This window comes from Somniosus microcephalus, chromosome 10 (assembly GCF_052327205.1).
Source record: "Somniosus microcephalus isolate GS21.2 chromosome 10, FLI_Smic_1.0, whole genome shotgun sequence".
Lineage (NCBI taxonomy): Eukaryota > Metazoa > Chordata > Chondrichthyes > Squaliformes > Somniosidae > Somniosus > Somniosus microcephalus.
Genome location: NC_140996.1, coordinates 125,344,023 through 125,362,225, shown reverse-complemented (window position 1 = coordinate 125,362,225; position 18,203 = coordinate 125,344,023). Strand labels below are relative to the sequence as shown.

The window sequence follows — 18,203 nt, the reverse complement described above, 5'->3', positions numbered from 1 at the left end:
CGCTTGCGAGATTCGCCCCTTCCCACCCTGCAGCTCCTCCGCAAAGGGACCCCAGTGGCTGCAGCAAGGCTGGGGGAAGGCTGCTGAGTGTCAGAAACTGAGACTGCAGATGCCCTTGAGGGACGGCCTGGACCAGCTCTGGGCCTGGAGAGCCCGGCTGCTGACTGCTCCAACTCTGCATGGGCGGCAGCAGTCTGTCCTACAGGTGGTGGCAGCTGCAGTGGAGAAGTGACAGTGTTGGCAGCAGGAATGCTGTCATCCTGACAGAGGACAGCAACTCCCTGTTCGGATGACACACTGGCACTCCCACGGGGCAGCACTGCAGCATGCGGAGCAATCTGCCGAAGCACAGACTGCTGGCCTGCTGCGGCGTGGCGAGGGCCCTGGCGAATCCTGCCCGATCCAGCGAGGGTGGCAGCAGTCAGTGCTCGTGTGGCCTCAATCTGCATCTGCATGAGACCAGCCACTGACTGCATTGCAGCACTAAGCACTTGCGTGGCAGCCGCCTGTGCTGCGCCGACGTCCTGGAGACTCCTTGCCTGTGCTGCGTCGACGTCCTGGACACTCCTTGCCTGTGCTGCGCCGAAGTCCTGGACACTCCTTGCCAGTGACTCAATGGATTCGGGCATCCTTGCCACTGCAGCCATGCAGCCATGAGCTCAGTGTGCCTGGGCGCTCATTTCAGCGAGGAGCCGCACCTCTTCTGCGCTCACTGTAGCAGGACTCGAAGGCCAGACTCTCCCTCTGGGGAGAACATAAGAACATAAGAAATAGGAGCAGGAGTAGGCCAATCGGCCCCTCAAGCCTGCTCCGTCATTCAATAAGATCATGGCTGATCTGATCCTAACCGCCAATCCACTATCACAGAACCATCTCCTGAATCTAACAGAATTAGACACACGAAATAGGAGCAGGATCAGGCTACACGGCCCCTGGGCCCGCTCTGCTACCCACAGGGCCATGACCGATCCGAACCTAGACTCATGTCCAAATTCCTGCCCGCTCCCCGTAACCCTTAATTCCCTTTACTTCTAGGAAACTGTCTATTACTGTTTTAAATTAATGTAATGATGTAGCTTCTACAGCTTTTTGGGGCAGCATATTCCATGGACCTACCACCCTCTGAGTGAAGTAGTTCCTCCTCATCTCAGTTTTGAAAGAGCAGCCCCTTATTCTAAGACTATGCCCCCTAGTTCTAGTTTCACCCATCATCGGGAACATCCTCCCCGCATCCACCCGATCCAACCCCTTCACAATCTTATATGTTTCAATAAGATCGCCTCTCATTCTTCTGAACTCCAATGAGTAGAGTCCCAATCTACTCAACCTCTCCTCATATGTCCATCCCCTCATCCCCGGGATTAACCGAGTGAACCTTCTTTGTACTGACTCGAGAGCAAGTATGTCCTTAAGTATGGACACCAAAACTGTACGCAGTATTCCAGGTGCGGTCTCACCAATACCTTGTACAACTGAAGCAATACCTCCCTATTTTTATATTCTATCCCCCTAGCAATGAAAGCCAACATTCCATTGGCCTTCTTAATCACTTGCTGCACCTGCATACTAACCTTTTGAGTTTCGTGCACCAGGACCCCCAGATCCCTTTGTACTTCAGTACTTTCCAGTTTCTTGCCATTAAGATAATAACTTGCTCTACGATTTTTCCTGCCAAAGTGCATAACCTCACACTTTCCAGTATTGTATTCCATCTGCCAAATCTCTGCCCACTTACTTAGCCTGTCTATGTCCCCTTGCAGGTTTTTTATGTCCTCCTCACTCACTACTTTCCCTCCCATCTTAGTATCATCTGCAAACTTTGATATGTTACACTCGGTCCCCTCCTCCAAATCGTTAGGAGATTTGGAGGAGGGGACGGCGGAGAAGGCCGCCGAGCTTCCCTACCCCCCCCACGTTGCTGCAGCCCGCTGGGCCCCGGAGCTTCACCCTCCTCAGACCATTCCCCCCTGCTCCCCTCCAGGGAAGACGTGTCCCCATTATGGACATGGGCTGCCTCAGCTGAGGGTGGCACTGATGGCCTGGCTTCCTCCTTGTCGTCACCTTCAGAGTCACTCACAGTGGCAGCTTGAGGGCCCGCCTCCTCACCTGGCGAATCAGCATCTGAAAGCAGGGAGGTACAAGAGTGGCTTCAGCGTGAGGACAGGGTGGCAGCAAGGGAGGCATGAGTGCTGCAATGTACTGTATTGGTTTGATCGTGGCAAAGGATGCTGGTGTGAGGCACAAGTGGAAGGAGAGAGGTCAAAAAGGTGATGTCCAGAACAGGGTCGGCATCTCCAGTGGTGACGGGACCAATCATCCGGCCTGCCATAATCCGCTGGACTCGCTGCTCCAGAATGGTGAGGGCTTGAAGGTGAGGCCGGCCTCCCCCCGTCCGTTGCTGCTGCCTCATGTTATGCGCCAGCTTGCCCTGCAAGAGAAAGGACGGGCTCTGAGTACAGTGTGAAGCCCTGATCTTGGCTGCACTGCCTCCCATGGTCGATTAACCCTTACAGTGTGTAAAGTGCTGAATGTGCATGTGAGTTTCCTGAAAGAGCCATAGGTGTTGGATGAGGGCTGGGCATTGGGGCTTTCAGGACCCTTTGGCCATAAAGTGAGGTTGACATGCAGGGATGAAGAGGATTCTGAAAAGGGTACTCACCCTGACGACCCGAGTGAGGTCGTTGAACTTCTTCCTGCATTGCACAGGGGTCCTAGGCACCATGCTGCTGGAGGTCACTCTGTGAGCCACCTCCCTCCAAGCTTTGCGATAGTCGTTGGGCAGCGGCCTCCTGCCAGTGTCCGGGAACAGGATAGATCGCCTGTGCTCCACCGCGCCAACCAGAACCTGCAAGGCCCCCTCGCTGAACTGCTGCGCTCGCTCCTTGGCCCTCTCCATGGTCCTAGTCGTAAGAATGTGTCAACAGGTCTGTCAGGCCGAGAATCAGGGCTCCAATGCGCAGGGTGTGGCTGCAATCCAAGATCGAACCTCCCTTTTACGAGCTGACCGGCGCCAGCATGTCTGCGTGCAATCGCTAACTGGCCGCACCTGCGCTGCGCCCGCCCTCGGTGGTAGCGCCTCGCTTCCCTGGCTTAGCGCCTTAAGACAGTCGTGCAGTGCCTCTTTTAGCGCTCCAAGCACCTCCTGGGGCGAAGCAGGCCAATTTATCAGTAGGTGGCGATAATTTGCGCCGGGCGCAAAATTTCGCCCCTGGCCGATACTTACGCCCCAAACGGGGCGATACTGAATTTCTCCCCCTCAGTCTCTAGTAATGTAAGTAATGTATTCAGTAAACATTGTAGCCTATCTGATTAACTTAGAAAGTATTGTTGGTAATATTACTGGGCGCATGGTTAACACATATTTGTGTAACATTTTTATGCAACTTTAGAAGGTAAATACCTCCTGTAAAATAGTGAAAAAGGGATGTCATACAAACATACTGAGCATGTGCCTGCAAATATTACCAACAGCAAGTTCCAGGCTATTATCATCTGACCCTTAACAGTTAAATGGCTGAGTTACTCATTCAGTGTGATAAATATGGCTGTCAGCAACACAAAAAAAATGACTTGTCCTATTGTAATATAGTTTATGATGCAAAATCATGTACCTGGCCACATCAGTGACTCGACTTCATACTTTCAGTCTCAAGTAATTGTAAAAACAGCACTTGTACCTGTTTTCAACCAATCAGTCAGTTATTTCTGTGAGAGTTTCATCTTCAAAATGGGCAATGGCCCTTGAGAAGCAGAGGAAAGTTGATGTGCTTAAAATTAATGTAATGAAAAAGGGCACAGAATAAATTGGATAGGATATATATTATATAATTTGGATAGGGTAAAAATAAAAATACAAGAGACAATAGTGAAGGATAGATGGACGAGCAAAAGGGAAGTGATTTTTTACTTTTAATTTGTTTTTAAGTGTTTAATTGTATAGGGTCAATGTAACAATAATAGAGCTACAAGCTACCCTTGACATTTGATCAGCTTTATTACTGTAATATTAGGGTAGTCAGCCCAGGATGACTGGAATTCCTTTGACCTGCCAGCAGTCTAAGCATCACTTATTTAATAGTGGTGCTTTACTTAGATCAAGACCAATAATTAACAATTCATGTCTTATCATGCACGATACTTCAGGATAGATTTTATTGCTGTACAGCAGCACAATAGATTTATGATGTAGCTAAATAACAAAGAACTGAATAAGATGAAAGCAGGCATGAACATACTGCTCAAAATTATTAACCACCATTTACTGTACATCAAACTAATTATTTCAATCCATTTTATATTACATTGTGCAAGTATCATTAAGATATTTAGGATTATTGTTGAAACATACTTGGTATGGTAAATGTATGAGGATCAAACATAATGTAATCCATTTCTTTCTCTTTTTGCTTCCTATTTTAGGTATTATTAGTACAGCTGATGTACTTGATCGTGAAACAACTGCATCCTACTGGCTTACTGTGTATGCTACTGACCATGGAGTTGTTCCATTGTTTTCATCCATTGAGATCTACATCGAGGTTGAAGATGAAAATGACAATGCACCAATACCTTCTCAACCTATTTACCATCCATCAGTTATGGAAAACTCTCCCAAGGATGTTCCTATTGTTCAGATTCAGGCCTATGATCCAGATTCCAGTTCCAGTGACAAAATGACTTTTAGGATTACAAGTGGAAACCCCCAGAATTTCTTTACTATTAACTCTAAGACAGGTAAGTCTCATTGTTTCTTTTTATCCATTCTGTACTGAGAAACCAGTCACTTGGAAAATAGTTTTCCAGCACCGGGTGCTGTCTGTTTTATACATTGGAATGTTTACTTTGCTGCTAAGTCATGTATGATCTTAAAGAATTAAGAATGACCTTTCTCACATATTCTCTTGTGGAATATCACAAATATAGTAGTGTTCATGTGGTCATAGGACATTATCGCGCAGCATGATGAGTCATGCCTTCAAGCAAATAGTTGAGCAAACAATTGGTGCTTTACCACAAAGAGGAAAAGAGGTTCCTGCTACTTGTTAACTTGAGTGAAATTGATTGGTACTCTGATCAGGTCATCGCCATGTCTTCTATGACTTGGGTATGTTTCATAACCAAATGAGAAAACAATTATCTCATCCTTTCCCCCACTCACCTTAAATTTTAATGGAGAAACACTGTTACTGTTTAAAAAAAAAATACACAATAAAACCCAAATTTGATCAAGTGCATAAAACATCAACCATCTGTCTTGACATGCTTTAAGTATAGACCTCAGTAGGACAGTATTTTAATACAGTATTTGCATCATAGACCTGTTGGGCCGAATGGCCTGTTTCTGTGCTGTAAATTCTATGTAAACTAGTATGGTTAATCCTTTTTCTGATATCATTTAGGAGGGGGAGCCTGGGGTTTGATAGAACTGTGGAGGGGTAACCTGAAGTCTGGCAGAAGGAATGTAGAGCTTGGATCACATTTGATTTCCTGGGGCTGGATCTTAACACCCAAAAACGGGTGGGTTGAGAGTCGGGGTCAAGTCAGAGCTTTAAAATGTTTTAAATTTCAAACCCGACCCCCTACCTGCCCATGGATTAACAGAGGAGGGGTGGAGGGTGGTGGGGTGGGGCGGGCAGCCAGCCCGGTCCCAGGAGGTGGATTGCCAATTTAAATATTTTAATGAGGCTGGCAACCTCTGATTTAACCTGTTTTACAGGTTTAACTGTGGCCTACTGGGTTTCCCAGATCTCGGGAAAGCCGGCAGCTCAAGGGAGGCGAGAACACGAGGACAGCTTCAGGGAGAAGTTAAGTGCCTTTACAACATTCCTTGTGGGCCAGGAGGAACAGGAGCCCCCCAAGCTCCCCCCTCTGCCCCATACAAAGACCCCCTGGGGTCGTGGATCGGACCTACTTGGTCCTGTGGCCTGCTCCAGAGTCCTCCCTGCCCGACTGGAAGCCAAGCCTGTCCAGACTGGGAACCTCTCAATGACAAAAGATGCATGAGGAGAAATCTGGACTTCCAGATTTCTGGTCCAAAACTCTGACATCAGTAATGTGAAAGTTATGTAGTACTTCAGTGTACTGCACGTTATTTCGAGTATAGATGTATAGCATTAAAAGCTAGGTTTTATTTCCATTTTTGCTGTATTGTCACTGAAAGTAATTTATAGCAGTACGTTGCTAAAATATCTCTTATTTAGCAGCTCATATTAGAAATTTATAGTGTCATGAATACTTTGCATAAAATATGTTTCACTACCACATTTACCTGAAGTACATGATACTCGCTTCAAAAATAAATTCTTCACATTTAAATCAGTTAAAAGTTTTGAAAGACTTATGGGCCTAGAAATTCGGTTGTGGGTCCGCCAGGGCTTTAGCGCCCGAAATTTTGCGCCGGCGTTAATGCTGCTGCGCCCGACGAAAATTCGGTTGCCCCAGGCCCAGACGGCGGCGGGCGCTAATGGAGGGTTTTTGCGCCTCACTATGGGCGTTCAGTGCAGTTTTGAGGCGCTAATACCCCGCTGCGGCACCCGAGGCGGTGCGGCAGGCTGGGGTACTGCAGGCCTCCTCCTTCTGTTAAGGAGGAGCTGCCTGCAGCTGACCGCTGGCCGGTCGATTCGCCCGACAAATGAGCCTGGCACCTCGGGGAAGAGCCGGGCTCGCGGGCCACACACATCAGTGCCGCGGGGGGGTGGTGGAGGAGTCCGGGGAGGGAGGTGCGGGCAGGCGGCCGCCGGGAAAGCGGCCGGCCGCCGCTCCACCTTTATGCGCCGGCGCAAAGGAGTGTAACATCCCTTTCAACAATCGTTGGTTGCGGCTGCCACGGGCGAGGCGGCCGCAACTGAATTTGGGCTTGGGGCCGGGTTACCACGGCAACCGGGACGCTGCGCACACCGATGATGTCATCGGTGCCGGCGCAGCGCTACCGGCTAACGCCGATGGTAGGGCCCAACGCAATTTCGTTACCAGCTATAATTCCGGCGCAAGACCCTCTAACGCCTCTAATTGGGCGCTAACCCCACCGAATTTCTATGCCATGGTATATGAAACACTGGCTAAAATTTCAGTCACTATGAACGATCAAGAGTTATGATAGACTGCTTATGGTCATAAAAATTCAAGACCATTTATCTGTAGGTACTAATGTATTAAGCCTGTGTTGGGCTTCATGCATGGAAAGTTAAAATGTAAAAATAAAACTTTTTTTGAATCAAACTGAATATTGCCACAAATTATACTTTTAGGTTCAGTCTGACAATTACAATCATGATTGATGCTTGAAGTGTTGATATTACATTTGTTAGTGCAAAGTGAGTGACAGAGCCATTTATAAAATACTCTGAGATTTGAAGCATAAACTGTCAAATGTCAAGCCTCTTGTAGAGCCCATATTATTGTAGCGTCTGACTGTCTGCCGCTAAAGACACAGTTAAAGTTTCAATTAAATTCAGTCATGATGATAAAGTGTAGACACCGTAAAACTAATCAACATTCTCATTTCAAGCAAAGCTCTTTAATACAGTCTAAGTTGCAACATGTTCAAAGCCATTTGCAGAATGAAACTGGCAGATATGGTTCAATGGACTTCCTGAAATGCCAATGCTTTGCTTGAAAATTTTTTTTTTTAGTAAGGTTGCATATGGGTTTTCTTCTTTGCATTTTACACTTTGCATTTCACACATTGATGGCATCCTATAACTGCTTAGGCTTCAATCAATCACTAATCTTCCTATGACAAAGGAATGAGAAAAAAAAGTAGAATATTGGAGAGAAAAAAATGGACCTAAGAGTAATCTTAGTGCACTGCATTCAACTCCTTTCTTCTTGTGTTATCCACATGAGTTACTCCTTGAGTAGAAAGGTTCAAACTGTCTGTTGTGCTCAGCTGTAATTACCAACCACAAAAATATATTAAACAGTGATTTATAGTTAGCTTTTTTGGCACGTCAAGGAGAGCGTACAGACAAATATGATGGTTCTTGAGGTCCAGCTTTGAACTGATATGTTTGCCAACCTGAATTAAACAGTTCCTCAAAAAAACTATAGGAAAAAAACCCACAAAAATAACTTTACAGTAAACCACTTCCAGTAGCCAATTCATTTTCTAATTTGTATTACTAATTATGTAGCAATGTCTAGTTGCATTGGCTGACGTGGGCTTTGTCTATTTAAATGAATTCGAGAGATTTTGTACACCATTATCATTCATATAGTTGCTACTGCAGTGTACCATTTTGTAAATGTGGGTTGAAACTTCCATGATCAGCAGATACCCTGCAAACTGATGAGGTATTTAAATCATGCAGAGAATGTCACTTTGGCACATTAAATTTAATAAATTATGCCAATGTCAGGGGTAATAGTAATGTTCTTGAGGAATACGTTTCTTGTTTTTCGCTGGATTTTTCTATCTTTGTAGGATATTCATCACCATGCATCCTTTGTACCAGTTTGAGTGAGTGGCAACCTTAGGACTTGGCTTATGACCCTATGGCTGGACAGAGGTCTTTAACCACTTGAACCTTTGAGTTGCCTTTAATTAGCATTGTGATACGATGAACATGTGTACGGAGGTTTGAATGTCGCTTTGTTACGGTTTAGTATAATTAGTCATAATATCAGATTTTGTAACTATAGATCGGCAGGAATCAGAAAATTAGTCATTATCAGGGGTTCAGCTAATCAGTGTTCAAATTCCTCTATTAACCTTAATATAGAGGCTTAGCTGGAGCTTGGAAAAAATATGGTACTAAAAGAGGATGACAAGTTCCTCAGTAATTTGCGTATTTGAAAAGAATCTATGAGGTATATCATGTAGCTATTTTACATCACAATCCAGTTATTCTGTGAGGTTCTGTTGTATAATCATCCAAAAGAACCAATACTAAAAGAAGTTTTTTATTTTATTTTAAATGAATCCACATACATATCAACCATCACAATAGAGTGACTACCCTTGGTGGATAATGGAAATTGTCAGATAATTGAGAGTCTGCAAATTTTCAGCTTACACATTTGGTACAGCAATTGTAGGGCAAGAACGAGTATAATAACAGAAACATTATGTAACTTTCACCAAGATAAAGAGATGAAATTTAAATAACAAAAGTTTAGCAGCCTGTGCATTGAGGTTGTTTGAACAAGAGGCAAAAGTTGCAAGAAGCACAGTTGAAGACTTTGTTACTAAAGCATGCTAGTGATGCAGGATGTTCTCCGATTGTAAAGTACTTTAAAAACAATTGTACAGCATACTTGTCTCACTTTCTACCAGAATTGCCATCAGACTATTTTAGAAGTATGCTGTACAATACGTACATAGCCACGATCCTCAATTTGACGATTCTGATCAACTCAATTGAGCTTTTGATAAACAGATTGCTTGTTTTTAAAGTACTTTACAGTTGTCCCATTCCAAGGCTTTGTCCAACAAAATTCTGGTAGGTAGTTGGGAAGGTGGGTAACAGGAGTGTGAACAAGTGTGGCTCCATTACAATGAAACGGGGCAGTTGCAGAAGATGACTAGTACTAATACTCAGGGTCCTATGTTGAACAGACAGCTCATTGTTACGGTTTCTAAAGTCACCAGAGCCCTAAATTGCATTAGTGCTCTCACCCACTAGTGTCCCTAATATAATTAGAGATTTGTAATAACATTTGGCCATTTGGGAGGATTATTTTTCTTTTGTGATCAGAGATTACATTACTTCATTTAGTTTATATTATGGGATCCAGATTAGCCAGGTTGAAAAGCAGTTATAGTGAGTGAGGGTCAAATTATTAAAATCAATGTTGCTTATAGATAGCTTTGACTTAACTACAATCATTATCAATATTTGTAGGTGAAGTCATGCAATCCCATTCCCTGGACCTTTGGACCTTGCCATTTAAATGGTCAGTCAAGTGTATTAATTGGAAACTGCAGTGTCCTTCAGCCAGTTTACTCAGATGAGAAGTTCTCCAAGTTCAGAATAAAAGCACTTTAAATCTGATCTTTTTTGCTGCACATTAAATTGAATTCTAATCAGCTTCCTTTGGAAACGTTTCACCTGCGGGTTGCTGTCAGTTGGTAGTGGGGTTAGTGGAGTTCCTCGCTGTTAAACAAAATCAAAAGTGCATATCCCATGTAGTTTTCAGCTGAACAACAGTATTTTTGTTGGATAGGAAGTTTGAAATTTATAACTTAATGGGAAAAAATAATAATTAATGAAAAACACAATTCTTGTAGGACACATACCACCCAAAATTTCCGAACAGGTCAGAGTGTGGAATAAACTGGACCAGAGTTTACAGCATTTCATAGAAACCAGAAATGACCAACCCGAGGCCAACCAAGCCATTGTGCCTGCACCACGGTTCCTTTTCCAACTCGAGCTGTGCTCTTACCTCTTTTCCCTGCTCGTTCCCTTCTGGTTTTATATTATTCCTTTTCAAATACTTACCTAGTTCTTTTCTTAAATGATGTTACACCCTCTTCCTCAATAGCCACTTGTAGTAAAACTTTCATGTTTTAATAACTCTTGTGTGTGAAAAAATGTCTTCCAACTTCTCCCTTTGTTCCAGCGATAATCCTGATTCTTCATTTGTTACCAATTTGCCAACCAGTTTGCAAACCTTTTGAAAACTATTTGATTTCCCCCTTAACATTCTCGGTTCCAGGGAAAAAGCCCCAATTTTTAAAGCTTTTTTTTCATAACTGTAGCCTCTCATTCCTGGTATCATTGTTGCATATTTTTGCTGTGGGTTTTTCATTGTTCTATTTCCCATCCTATAATTGGTGCTCAGTACTGCACACAGTTCTTCAACTATGGCCTAACCAATGTCTTGTACAAATTCAACACCCTTCCCTGCTTTTTTATTCAATGCCCCACCTACAAAACCCAGATTCCCAAATTTACACCCTTTTAAATCCATATATTTGCACCGATAGATCTTTATGTTTCTCCAATCTTTTCAGCACTAATCTGTTACTGGTAGAAAAGAAAAAATAACGAGCATTTACATAATGCCTTTCATGTGCTCGAGATGTCCCAAAGCACTTTACAGCCGATTAATTCATTTTGAAGTGTAGTCACTGTTATTTTGTAGGCAAACACAGTAGCCAATTTACTCAAAGTAAGGTTACGCAAACAGTAATGAGATGAACTACCAGTTAATGTATTGATTCTGGTGGTTGAGGGATGATTGTTGAGGCAGGACACTGGGTGAATTTACTACTCTTCTTCAAAAAATGTCATTGGATCTTTTACATCCACCTGAACGGGTAGATGGGGTCTCAGTTTAATATTTAATCTGAAAGACGGCACCTTGAACTATGTAGCATCAAGGCAGCATTTGACTGAGTGTGACATCAAGGAGCCCTAGTAAAATTGATGTCAGTGGCAATCAGGGAAAACGCTACACTGGCTGAAGTCATACCTAGCACAAAGGAAGATGGTTGTGGTTGTTGAAGGTCAATCATCACAGCCCCAGGACATCGCTGCAGGAGTTCCTCAGGGCAGTGTCCTAGGCCTAACCATCTTCAGCTGCTTCATCAATGACTTTCCCTCCAACATAAGGTTAGAAATGGGGATGTTTGCTGATGATTGCACTGTGTTCAGCGCCATTTACAACTCCTCAGATAATGAAGTACTCCTGCATGCAATAAGACCTGGACGACGTTCAGGCTTGGGCAGATAAGGGGCAGGTAACATTCGCACCACAGAAGTGCCAAGCAATGACTATCTCCAACTAGCGAGAGTCTAACCACCGCCCCTTGATATTCAACGGCAGTACCATTGCTGAATCCCCCACCATCAACATCCTGGGGGGTCACCATTGACCAGAAACATAACTGGACCAGACACATAAATACTGTGGCAGCCACATAAATACTGTGGCAACAAGAGCAGGTCAGAGGCTAGGTATTCGAAGTATTAGATGAGTGCAGCTCCAACAACACTCAAGAAGTTTGACATCATCCAGGACAAAGCAACTTGCTTGATTGGCACCCCATCCACCACCTTAAACATTCACTCCCTCCACCACCGGCGTACCGTGGCTGCAGTGTGTACCATCTACAAGATGCACTGCAGCAACTCGCCAAGGCTTCTTTGGCAGCACCTTCCAAACCCACGATCTCTTCCACCTAGAAGGACAAGGGCAGCAGGCGCATGGGAACACCACCACCTCCAAGTCACACACCATTCTGACTTAGAAGTATATCGTTGATCCTTCATCGTCGCTGGGTCAAAATCCTGGAACTCCCTACCTAACAGCACTGTGGGAGTACGTTCACCACACGGACTGCAGCGGTTAAAGGAGGTGGCTTACCACCACCTTCACGAGGGCAATTAGGAATGGGCAATAAATGCTGGTCTTGCCAGCGACGCCCACATCCCATAAACAAATAAAAAGTAAATAAAAATAGAACATTTATAAAAAATTGATAGGGTTGCTTATCTGTTTCTTTCAGGAGCTACTCATGAACAAACTGCATATTAATTTTGTTGTCCTGAATTATAATTTAATTGTCAAAACCACAAATGTTTTCTTGGTATTGATTCCAAAATATTAGGCTATGCAAATCAATGATTTTTTATTTTGTGGAAGAAAAGCCTCTTGTCTTTACTTGATTGCTGTACCATGATGCTGTGTTTCTTAATTTAGTGACAAATTGTAAAGATTTATCATGTTACCGAATTTTTCATATAACAAATAATTTGGCATTTTATACCTTATACTGGAATTCCACTTGTCTCTGTCCTCACTTGAAACAAATATTAATTGAGTGTCCTTTAATGGTATGTACTAAAAAGGCAGTTGTTTTCTTTGGAATGTGATCTAACTGGAAATATATTCTGTGTGTTTTTATCATTTTCTGTTTGTATTGCTCAGGATATTAGCCAATTAGTTTATTCGCTAGAATGTTGGACTTGAAATTCCACTATCGGTACAATTATGGTTAACGTACAACGTTGCTAGAAGAACGTGTGCCAATGAAGAGCCAATCTTTCTGCTTTCTCTCATTTAAATACAGTAAGTGCTTGCGTGTGGAGACAAATATTAATTTCAGCCTTTATCAAGATTCAAAGTCTATTTCCGACGTTAGTCCGCCTTGGCCAAGGCTGGGGAACGAGGAGAATTGTTGAGCATAAATGAAGTAAAAGGAAACCTTTCAAGTGAGGACACTTGTTTAATAGGGACAAAACACATTCTGTGGGCAAGTAACAAAGTGGTAGAGAACCACCCACCTGTTTGCTAAGTGGCCAAATGAGGTGGGTGTGAGGAGGGTCACTCTATGTGGCACTTCAGGGCACCCTCCCCAGAGAACACTAGGGCACCATTCATGGAGGCAGGTAGCAAGCAGGCTCAATGTTGCATACAGTGGCCTGAATTTTAATGGGGAGGCGGGCTGGGAGCGAGGAAGTGGGGGAGCACTGAAGTGTTCAGGAAACTCGGGAAACTGGGTTTCCCAGAGACCCTGCCGAATTTAACGGCAGGGCCTGATTTGCATGGGAAACCTGTTTCCCACCTGCAGCCAGCCAGATTGAGAGCGTATAGGCCTGTGGCATTAGGCTGCAGAGAAGTGGGAGGGAGGGATCGTGTGGGGGCCGGAGGAGCAGCACGGGGAGGGCGGTTGGTAATAATTGGGGGCTGGGAGCAGCAGCATGGGGGAAGGGGGCGGAAACAATCGGGGGAGAGAGGGTCGGGAACAATCAGGTTCTGGAGCAGCACTGGGAGAGGGTCGGGAACAATCAGGTTCTGGAGCAGCACTGGGAGAGGGTCGGGAACAATCTGGCTGGGAGCAGCAGCACGGGGGAAGGGGGGTGGGAATAATCGGGGGCCGGGAGCAGCACGGGGGAAGGGGGTGGGAATAATCGGGGGCTGGGAGCAGCACGGGGGAAGGGGGTGGGAATAATCGGGGACCGGGAGCAGCACGGGGGAAGGGGGGTGGGAATAATCGGGGGCCAGGAGCAGCACGGGGGAAGGGGGGTGGGAATAATTGGGGACCGGGAGCAGCATGGGGGAAGGGGGTGGGAATAATCGGGGGCTGGGAGCAGCAGCACAGGGAATGGGGTGGGAATAATCTGGGGGAAGAGGGTCGGGAACAATTGGAGTCTGGAGCAGGAGCACGGGGAGGGGGCTGGGAATAATCGGGAGGAGGGGTTCAGGAACAATTAGGGGCGGGGAGGGGCTGGGAACAGCACGGTAAGGGGGTCAAAACAATCGGGGACCGGAGGAGCAACGGGGGTGGTCAGGAATAATAGAGGGTCGGGGGCAGCATGCTAAGGGGGGTCAGGAACGATCGGCGGGCGGCGGGGCGGGGGGATGGGAAGCCTCATGGGGAGGAATCGAAGTCCTTGGGGCAGGGGATCAGAGACCTCGTGGTGGGAGGGGGGTCTCCGATCGCAGGGGGTGGGTATGGCAGGGACACTGGATTCAGGAGGTAAGCATGAATGATCCAGCAGTCCACGCCTTACTTTGGCTGCCGGGTTTCGCGAGATCTGCAAAACCTGACTAACTAAAGTTAAATTTAAAATGGAGGTTAAATCAGAGGCTTCCAGCCTCATTATAATATTTAAATGGAGACCTGGCAGCTGATTGGCTTCCCGTCCCGCCTCTGTTAAAATCGGATGTGCACAGGTTGGAGGCGAGTTCTGGTCAACATTCAGATTTATAACACTTTGGAGGGGGAAATTCAGTTGATTTGCGCGAATGGGGTACAAAGCAACTAGCACCCAGGTGCGGCGCCGCTAACGCCTACCGCGAAATTCAGCGTGAGATTATGGGCGGCCATAACCGTTAGCGCCCCGCGGCACTATGCCTCCAGCGATGACGCCCCGCTCGCGCTCTAGCCACGATCTTCGGTAGCGCCACCTGACTTACCGCCGGACGCTATGTCCGACAGGGTCAGGGGGGCCTACCTGCGGCCGAGGTGGCACAAATTAAAGGGGAGGTGCCGGGCTGCCATTTTTGTTGCTGGGCACCTGCCAGCACCTGCCCCCGTTGCTGTCCCCGGCCTCCTGTGAAGCCCCCCTCGCGGGGTGCCGGCTGTGCTCCATGAGCCCGGCACTTCTCTTGCGTGCCAGGCTCTTTTACCTCCGATCCCTGGTGGCCCAGCTGGACCCCGGGTTGCACTGTGCTAGGCCCCTGCCCTTTAACAAGGGGAGGAAGGCCTGCAGTAACGCGGCACGTAGCACCACGATATTCACTCACAGCGTCCCAAGAGGGAGGCAGGGCGCTACGACCCAATTTTGCCTCGTTTAACTTCCCACCCGACCCAAACCCACCTGTTTTTTTAGGTTAAAATTCCCTCCAAGCTCTGGAAACAGATGCAGAGAAGGCTTAAAGCAGTCTATCTTGATTGCTCCTCACAAAGTGTTGCCTGTTCCACATGTAATCCTCACCCAAGCACAAGATTAATGGTGCATTTCTGTGGAGGCTCAAGGGTATACCGCCCTGAAATTTTTTGAATTTTGATGTTAATTTTAGCCACTTTTATACTTAGCAATTGATGGATTTTTGATTTTTTTTAAAGGAGAAACAAAATGACATTTGAATGTTCAACAGATCAACCGGACCAATGCTTCCCATATTGAACTGCTCCCCACCCCAGTTTGTGGAGGGACTCTATTTGCTTTATACCCAGACCACCTGCACCCCATCCAACTCCCCGCCCTTTTACAGAGACACTGGAGTAGATATTCATCTTCACTGCTGTATCTTAAGAAGAAGAAGAAGGTTGAGTAGAGTGCAGATAGGAAAATTGAGCAGAGCAGATTACTGGCTTTTTACAGAAATTGCCCGATTTTCTTCTATTAATTTAAATGGAAGGAAAATCAAATTGATTCTGTTACTGGCCTGTAATCATCCCTGTCAGATTTTCCATCACTGGGTAATGCTTAATTCCTAGGCGTTCTACCCTACATTACAATAGTGACCACAATTCAGAAGTACTTTGGGCCGTCTGAAGTTGTGAAAGGCAATATATAAATGCAAGTTCTTTCTACTTTACCCATTCTGTCTCCTACAAGTCTTATAATCCATGCTGGCACTCTTTTCCCCTTTATCCTCAAGTCACCCTAGCACTCTTCTTCTCCCTCTAACTCAGTCCAAGCTGGTACTCTTCTTGCAGTTACCTCATTCAAGTTGGCTCTCTTCTTCCCTCCCCCAAGCTCATGTTAACACACTTCTCCCATCCACCTCATTCAAATTGGCACCCTTTCTCCCCAAATCAGTTACCACTGGCACTTTCCCCTTCTAAACCCCTCTCTAATGCTGACACGCTCCTTCCTCCTTCACTCCAAAGCATTGCTTCCAGCTTCTACCCGCTTCCCCCTACTTCACTTCAACTCCTTCCCACTCCCCTTGGTGCTGCTCCTTCCTGCTGCTCACTGAAGAGATTCCAGCTGTCGCACACTGTAGACAGGAATTCCTGCCCAGTTTTCAGAGGCAGGAATCACTCCCAATTTAGCTATTAGTAACTTTTAGTAGGTTACTCCTTTCTGTCGTAAGTTTACTAGAACATTGTAGGAACGGAGGTTCCTATCAAAAAGACTGAGTTCGACTCAGGTAATTAAATTAATGAACTTTAATGAAAACAAACTAGTTTAAACTGGAAACTGCTAGAACACATCAATAACAGGTCTACTCTCCTTGAGGGCTCCACGAGAACTGATCCTCTGATCAGGAGAGTGACGTCATGATGTCATCACGTTCTCCCCGCCATTGGGGCATCACGTGACTAACGGCATGACGTCATCACGTTGAAACCGTGCTGTAAAGGTAACTAGGCATTGTACAGTCAAACAGTGTAATTAAAGGTACAGGCACAGACAGTAACTACACTGCTGTTAAAGGAATTATGTACAATCGCTCTGAGTCCTTTGGTGGCTCCGCCACATGCACCCCCCCAGAATTGTCTTTAAAGGAAAAGGTGAGGCGAGGAGGAGGCCTGATGAGCCTGTCCGATCGACTTCGATACCCTGGTAGAGGAAGTTGACGACCAGTGGATGAGTTGGCAGTCATTGGCAGCTAAGCAGGCGCGGCGAGCGCAGTCGGTTTGTCAGGCGGCTTTGGTTGATCAGGTGCGGTGGCAACGGATGGTCGGCCACGTTTGGGTGGTTGAGCGACTACGACAGGGTGGTCCAAGTCCAGGTGAGCCGGCTTCAAGCGGTCCACCGAGATGCGATCCGGTTTCCCTCCGACGTCGACAAAAAAGAATTTGCCTACCGGTTCGATGACGCGGAAAGGCCCAGTGTAAGGGGGCTTGAGCGGATCCCGGTGCGCGTCGTGTCGGATGAATACATACTCCGCATTCTTTAGTCCCGGTGGCACGTAGGAGGTCTGCAAACCGTGATTGGACGTAGGTATCGGGGCAAAGCATCTGGCCGCTTCTTGGTGGCAAACGAGTTGCCGGGAGGCGGATGATGGCTCTGTGGGAGAAGGGAGGAAATCTCCTGGTACACGAAACGGCTGGCCATAGACGAGCTCAGCCGAAGACGATTGTAGATCATCTTTGGGCGCCGTACGGCGACCCAACAGGACCCATGGGAGTCTGTCCACCCATCCTGCGCCTTGAAGACTGGCCCGAAGAGAGGCTTTAAGCGACCTGTGGATTCGCTTGCAAAGGCCGTTTGCCTGTGGATGGTAGGCGGTGGTGCGATGAAGCTTGGTACTGAGCCCCTGAGCCACAGTGTTCCAAAGATCCGAGGAAAATTGTGGCCCGCGGTCAGAGGAGATGTCCGCCGGTACCCCGAACCGGGCGACCCAACAGGAGATGAAAGCTCTAGCGACGTCTGCCGACGTGGTGGAAACCAAAGGAAGTGCCTCTGGCCACCTAGTGGTGCGGTCCACGATGGTGAGGAGATGAGTATAACCCTGAGAAGGTGGAAGTGGCCCCACGAGGTCCATATGCACGTGGTCGAAACGACGCTCCGGAACAGTGAACGCAGCCACTGGAGCTTTGACATGACGCTGGGCTTTGGCCTTCTGGCATACGACGCAGGTATTAGCCCAGTCACGGACATCGATGTGCATACCTTTCCAGACGAACTTGGCTGACATAAGCCGTTGCGAAGCCTTCATCCCTGGGTGCGACAATCCATGTATGGCATCAAAAACCCTCCGGCGCCATGCGACTGGCATTATGGGACGAGGAACTCCCATGGAAACGTCGCAAAGGAGCGTGGCACTTGCGGCCTGGAAGACGACGTCGGTCG

At 46.5% G+C, this 18,203-nt stretch overlaps 1 protein-coding gene across 3 annotated transcripts in view; it reads left to right on the top strand.

Moving 5' to 3' along the window:
* LOC147111685 (protocadherin Fat 3-like) overlaps window positions 1-18,203 on the top strand; it is a 1,117,094-nt gene that overhangs the window by 673,868 nt on the left and 425,023 nt on the right. For all 3 annotated transcript variants that reach the window (XM_085998792.1, XM_085998793.1, XM_085998790.1), the window contains exon 5: window positions 4,420-4,734. In XM_085998792.1, coding sequence (XP_085854918.1) covers window positions 4,420-4,734 — 315 coding nt within the window. The remainder of the gene's footprint in view (window positions 1-4,419; window positions 4,735-18,203) is intronic.